This window comes from Melospiza georgiana, chromosome 12 (assembly GCF_028018845.1).
Source record: "Melospiza georgiana isolate bMelGeo1 chromosome 12, bMelGeo1.pri, whole genome shotgun sequence".
Classification (NCBI taxonomy): Eukaryota; Metazoa; Chordata; class Aves; order Passeriformes; family Passerellidae; genus Melospiza; species Melospiza georgiana.
The window spans coordinates 7830120-7836939 of record NC_080441.1 but is presented as its reverse complement, the minus strand read 5'-3'; the positions used below and the strand labels follow the sequence as shown (position 1 = coordinate 7836939).

General features: G+C 46.9%; 1 protein-coding gene across 1 annotated transcript; it reads right to left on the bottom strand.

Moving 5' to 3' along the window:
• Nucleotides 1–214: 214 nt before the first annotated feature.
• LOC131088693 (protein FAM162A-like) lies at nucleotides 215–4408 on the bottom strand. Its single transcript, XM_058032941.1, has 4 exons — nucleotides 4288–4408; nucleotides 2348–2453; nucleotides 975–1083; nucleotides 215–322 (listed from the first exon to the last, which is right to left on the bottom strand). Exons 1-4 carry the CDS (start codon nucleotides 4406–4408, stop codon nucleotides 215–217), a joined length of 444 nt encoding a protein of 147 aa, XP_057888924.1.
• Nucleotides 4409–6820: the final 2412 nt, after the last annotated feature.

The window sequence follows — 6820 nt, the reverse complement described above, 5'->3', positions numbered from 1 at the left end:
TATATGAGCTGGGCCTGGTGCCAAAGACCAGAAGCCACAAAAAGCAGTTTATTTCCATAGGAGGTTCCCACTTTGCATGGAGCAGTTTTTAAGCAGTGAAGTCTTTGCTCTGAGAGTTTCAGTGAAAAAGCTCTTAAGAGTTAAACGAAGACAGGTCCATATGCCACATGTGGAAATCACTTATCTTCTTATGTTAAAATAAATCTGTTCCAAATCATTGTGACTTCCCGACAGCTGCCTCCTGACCTTTCTCCACTTCAGCCCTCCATTTGGCCTTCTTCTCTGCATTCACCCTCAGCAGAGTCTGATTCTTCTTGGCAGCCTGGAAACAATTTGGTTGAAATCATTGCCTGCACACAATTGCCACCACTAAATTTCCCCACATCTGCACCACTTCCTTTGACCCTCACTGTCCATTTTGAAATTTTCCAGTGATAGAAGTTAATCTGTTTCCTTGTTATACCACATTTTCAGCATTTGCAGCTCTGATTAGCGGGAGAATTACGCTGTAAATTGATTACAGGTGCACCAGGACTTGCAAGTCAAACTGGAGACCCAGCAGTGGTGTGGGACAGGGAGAAGAGTCACAGCTTTTGGTGCCCATGGTGGCATCCAGGCTGGGCAGGCAGGACCACAGGAGCCTGGTGGCTGGCAGATGTCAGGCAGAACCAGGTTCCAGTGACACTGTCTGAACTATTCCATTGCCTTTGGCCCAGCCTTCTGTTGAGACACCATCATAGAGAGCACTGCACTGCACAGGTTCATGGCAGAGTGGGTCAGGAGCAACACATTAATCAGCAGATTGTGCTTTCCAATGCCAGTGTCTCCTCTGGAGAAGGGGTGATACAGATCTTGTGCACACATTGCTCATGCGTACCTATTCTCAAACCTCTCTGTCACCCAGGTGCTTATTTCCAAAGAACACACACAGACCATGCGTTAAGTGAACCAGTACCCCCAGAAACAATACTCACTTCTTTGCCTGAGATGATCATGGTCACACAGCCCAGCACAGTCAGTGCAATCATGATGTAGCAAACCCTTATCCTGGCAATGCTCCTTGCAGTGTCCAGGACCTCAGACCTGTGGAGGACAGAGCAGATTTTTCATTCTGCAGCAGCCTGTGTGAAATGGGATCATGGGGAGAGGGGTAATGAATGCTCAAGTCTTGCAGCTACTTCCTGTCGATGTACAATAATGGGGTTCAGCCTTCTCTTTCTGCAGCTACTTAAAGGAGGACTCTAAAAATTAGCCTTGGGGAAAAGATTTAGGTCAAAAGCCATCAGTAATAACAGGATTAAAAACTCTTGCTCTCCTGTGTTCTTTTATTGTGTGAGAGAGGGAAAGCCTGTAAAATGACAGGGACAGGAAAATCTTTCCACTATAATAACAAAGGGCCAACCTTTGGGTGATGCAGGGCAGGCCCTGGGGTGCTGTGCAGCACCAGGAGGCACTGGGGCCATGCCACCAGGGCCAGGCAATGCCACCCTCAGGGAATCAAAAGCCCAGCACAGCACAGCTCTGCCAGGCAGTTGGCACCAGCCCCATGAGCATCTGCCTGTGGTGGGAGGCTGGTGAGAGCCCACAGCTGGGTCAGAGCACACAGCTGGGTCAGAGCACACAGCTGGGTCAGAGCACACAGCTGGGCCATCCAGGAGTTTTCTTCCCACGCAGCTGAACAGCCCCATCCATCACTGGAAATCTCCACCACCTTCCATGAGTAACTCCTGGCATATACCCAACAATTCATGTTTGCAAGGAACTGCAGCATGGCAATGAGCCATCCCTGAAATTATATCCAGGATTTACTCACACCTGCAAGGGGAAGGACAGCTGGAGGTGACCCCAGGATGTCACAAGTCAGAAGCATTAGGATTCCAAAATTGAGTGATAATCCTTTAACAAAACATCTCAGCAAGGAGGTGAAACCACAGCCCATACAGGAGGAACTCATTGCACAGGTCTGTCAACAAAGCTGTATGTAGCCTCAGCTTCTGATTAAAATTGATGCAGCATTATTAATCACTGATCAATAAAACCCAGAAAAACATGTAAAAACTCAGATTGAATGATGTCTTATTATGGCGGTTTCTGAGTTTTAAACCCACTTGTCTTGCAAAAGATACTTCAGCTTAGTCTGAAATTTGTGATAACTAAAATAAGCAAATCCAGTTTACCTCACAGGGAATGACAAAAAGTTACAAGAGTTACAATTATTTACAGCTATTTTTGGACACCAGCACGGGGGAGGCACTAACTCCACAAGAGCACAGCTCTGGGTAATGCAGGCTGGGGTCTCAATCTCTATGTTCACAGCCAAAAGAATCATTCTGACATGTCCACTTACGAAATGTGCCTGGGAATGTCCTCCTCCTTTTTAAAGCGTCCCGACCATACCAGCACCTTTTTATCAAAATTTGTAGGCTTTCTTTCATTCCTGAAAGGTTCTTTACCTGTAAGAGATTTTGTACAAAGCAATGAGCTGAGCTTCAAGAAGGGAAAAGAGCTGTTGGTACAGAGGGAAAAGGATTGAAAATTTAAAATTACACTTTTCTATTCTGTGGAAGCTAAATGTGCTTTCTAACATCAAAAAGACTCAGCAGGTGGTGTGAGAACCTTTGCTACATTTGCAGCTTATTTAATTTGACTTTCTTCCGTTTAATTTTGGTAGGTTTTAAAGTAAAAAAATCTCTTCTAAACTTCCTGATTAAGAGGGCAAATGATGTGGGGCTGAAGTCCCTGAGCCCACAGCAACATCTCACCCTGTGAACATCTTGCTTTTAAACGGCCCAACCAGTGAGTTAAGCAAACTGCCAGCGGCACAAGCAGCTCACTCCTCCACAGCTTCTCCTGAAACCACTGATGGAGAGATGATGTCTGCTGAAATGCAGCCTGGTGGGAGACTGGCAGTTGTTCTCATGCAAGCTGGGTACCGCATTACTGAGCTCTAATGATGATACATTACACCCCATCAGGCTACCACGGTGATGCCATTTGCATGCTGTCACCCACAGCACGGCGAGAAAAGGACTCTGGCTCCTCTTGATGGAAACAAGCCCAATAACAGCCAACAACAAGGACAGTGGCAGAGAGATCCTGAAAACACAGTAAGCAATGGCTGGCTCAAGCCCTGGCTTTTGCAGTGTACAAGTGGTCTTTGCAGGGCAGCTGAGACTGCTCACCCAGTACTTACATCCAGGTAGGTGCACCCACCCTACAATGCCCTGTGCAAATGTGGGGCTTGGGTTGGGAACTGGCATTTGTGACCAGGATGGGCAGGATGAGATGGACATGAAGATGTCTCCAGCCTCAGCACCCTCACTCCCTGCCTGTTGCTGGATTGCTGGTACTTAGCTGAAAGGAAATCACTGCTGCTGCAGAACAGGCATGGAGGGAATTTCTTCCTGCCTGTGTTGAGCTGGTGAAATTATAGTAAGTGCCTTGGCCCCAGAGCTGCTCATGTATGCCAGGACTTGTAAGTGGCTGAAAAATCCCAATTGTAAATCTTGGTCCAGGTAAATTGTCTCCTTTCTTCTCCTATTTCTCCCACAAGGTACAGTGAGACCAGGAGAGCTACATCAGCAAGTGCCAGAATCACATCTGCAGCAAGCAGTACACTTGCTCAAAGCAGATGCTCCATCCCAAGGAAGACAAGGACAAAGCCCCAGAAGCTTAGGGAAGCTGGAGACCCCCAGCCATCCCACAGGAGCACAGGCAGGCCCATGCAGCCCAGCTTTCCTAGGGTGAGGGGTCTGCAAAGGCACAGCCAAGAAAGTGATGGTGCAAAGAGAAATTCTGTCCATAGCAGGAAGCTTGTTCATGTGGGAGCAGCCCATGCCTGTTCTCTGGCTCATAATCCAGGGCGGTGCCTGGCACAAGCACACACAGCTGTGGCTGTAACCTGGCAAGGAGCAGAGCAGGAAGCAGAGGGAAGCAAATCCTCCACTTGCACCAGCCCTGCACACTCAGGGACAAGCACTGATCTTCCTCTGGAGACCTGGCAGCTGGGTAAGAGAAGGAACATTTATTTGTTTTAATTGACAGATTTCCTGGCATGAAGCATCAGTTGGTATTTGCTGCCATAGGAGAACAGCTATATAATAGAAAAAGCTTTACCCCTGTGCACTGTGCTGGTCAGAGCTCTGGGTGAGCTCTCTGCCCCAGGACTCAGAGCCCTGCAGTACCTCAGCCATGGCTGAGAATGAGCTCATTTTCTCACCTTTTCCTGCAAATACCCTTTCCCTCCACGCTGCAGCACCCAACAGTGACCAAGGGCTTTCCACCCACCTGGATCAGCCGTCTGCCAAGCCGTGTCCTGGGCGTTCTTTGCTCTGCTGCCAGCAGCTCTGGCAGGGCACAGGACCAGCCCAGCCACCCTCTGGCTGTGCCCCAGCAACCTCCCCAGCATCCTGCCCTGGAGCCCCACCAGCCTGGCCAGGAGTCCACAGGCTGCTGCTGGGACTCAGTAAAGTAAAACCAGCCCTTCCTCTCAGAAGGGAGCAGCACGCACTTCCACCCTACTGACAACAGGCTTTGCTTACATCATGATGACGAGTTGAACTTATCAGCTGTGATTACCAAAATGACACACCCTGGGAGCTGGGCGGGCACAAATCACCGCTGGGGCAGCTCACACCCAGCCCCGACTCTGCCCCAGGCGCCCCATCCCAAGGAGCTGCTCAGGAGAACACTGGTTATTTACATTGTTTTCTCAGTCCTACTATGGAAGAACTAAAATAAGACAGTGTGCTGTATTTCCCCAAAGACAGGCTTAGAGAGTGCTAATTATCACAGCTGGTTAAGCTGTTAGAGTTCTTAATTGTTCTCAGCTCCAAAATAATCTTGCAAATCAGTTGCTTTAAACAGATTTTATGAAAAGGAGCAGTGTTTACCACAACTCAAAATAAATGTGGTTTGGTGGCAGGAAAATAAAGTTGATGTCTGTACCTATAAATGCAGTATAGGGAGTCCATCTCACATGCAGACTGCAAACTTTCCTAGCAAAGAAAAAATACTTCAGATATGCTTCAGGTTTAAAACAGTAAACTAAGAAATTATAACAAAATTCTCAGCTGAGGTAGTATTTGTCAGTCAGTAAAACTGTCATTAAAATGTAGTGATACCTATAAAGTATTTGTCCTCCACAAAGTCTGGATAGTACTGAATGTTTTCCATAACACCAACTGTTCTAACCAGAGAAAGAACCACAACCAATGCTGCTTTATCACTCTGACATTTCTCCTGCATTTTGCACAAAATTCTTCCTGATGGGTCAGGAAATGGAAATGCAAAATACTTGTTTCATTTGGAGCTGTGGGGTATTTACTCTCCTTAGACATGCAAGGCCCTAAAGCTGATTTACAGGTAAGGAAAAAAAATCCATTCAAAAGTGAAGAAGCAGTTGCCAAAAGGAAAATTTTCAGAACCACTTAGCAATACTATCAAATGCAATATTGCAAATAATCAAAATGTGTCCAAGAGCAAGGGGAGGGACTGCAAGGGAAGAGTACTGCAGGTGTGGGCAGGGATATTCTGAAGGGGCTGAAAGGATGAAAGATGTGAAACAGATGCAGCTCTGGCTCCTCGACTTCTGCCCCAAGAAAAAACACTGTCATTTATGGAGATGTTTTTATATTTTTTGGGAACATGGACTTAATGATACTGAGAAAAGAAGAAAATCCCAGCAGTGACAAATGTGGTTTTTCCTGTTTCATGAAAGCACCACTATGGATCCGGACACAGCACAATGTGTTCATCTTAATTCACTTGTAATTTGGTAAAGCAAATTAGATCCATTTCCAGATTAGGAACTCATACAGAAAATAAATAGTGTTTTGAGCTTCCAGCTGCAAACAAGACCTGCAAACAAGAAGAAATCAGTGGATGTGATTATGTTGAAAAAAAGCAGAAGGGAAAGCTGGTAAAGTCAGAGAGAATATTTGTGTCCTGCTCAGGATTTCCCTGTGGTAAAATGGGTATGAGGGAAGATGCATTTATAGCCTGAAGTTTATGGCCAGCATGCCTGAGCATTCCCACGAGCTCCCTTCTCACCTTGTGCAAGAGCTGAAAAAAGGCATTGTTAACCTGGACATCCCCTGGTCCCCAAGCCAGGAGGGCAGCAGGGGCTGTGGGCAGTGGGTGGGATGTGCTGCCCTGGTGCTTGGGCCACATTTGGACCTGCCTGGCCCCACAGGGGCTCCAGCTGTGCAGAACATCAGAGCATCTCCACTCAAACAGGCACTCTCCAAAATACTCATTGCAGAAGTGACTGTTCTTTATGTCATGTCTGATTATGGATTTGAAGAGGAAAAAAAGAACATTTTTATATTGTGTCTTAATTTCTCAAAAGGGGAGAAAACTGGGGGTTGCAGGCCTCTTGCTTGCTCACCTAGGAGTTGCCAATTGTTTCCTCTAGCAGACACACCAGCTAACAGCTGTATTAATCATGTCTGCTGTGAGCAAAAAGGCACTTCAGGATTTATTATGCCAGCATTTGGAAGTGCAAAGACACAGAGGTCCCCACAAAACGACAAAGGCAGTTACTTGTTCCTGAATTTTATTTGTTTGTCTGGCACCATGCATGCTTAATGACAGGCTGAGTTTTACTGCAGTGCATGGAAGCTACAGGCACCTCTGTGTTAGGAATTCCAGCTTTCCCTACAACCCTGTGGGTCTCCCTCTGGCCCACAGCAACTTGGATCCCTTTCTGAAGAGCAGAGAGATGCAGAATGCTCTTGGACCAGGGCAGACTCGCGAGCAGCCTGATGAACTTTGGTCTCCTCAGAGGTGTGTTGTGCCTGTCTCAGTGCATGCACATCCC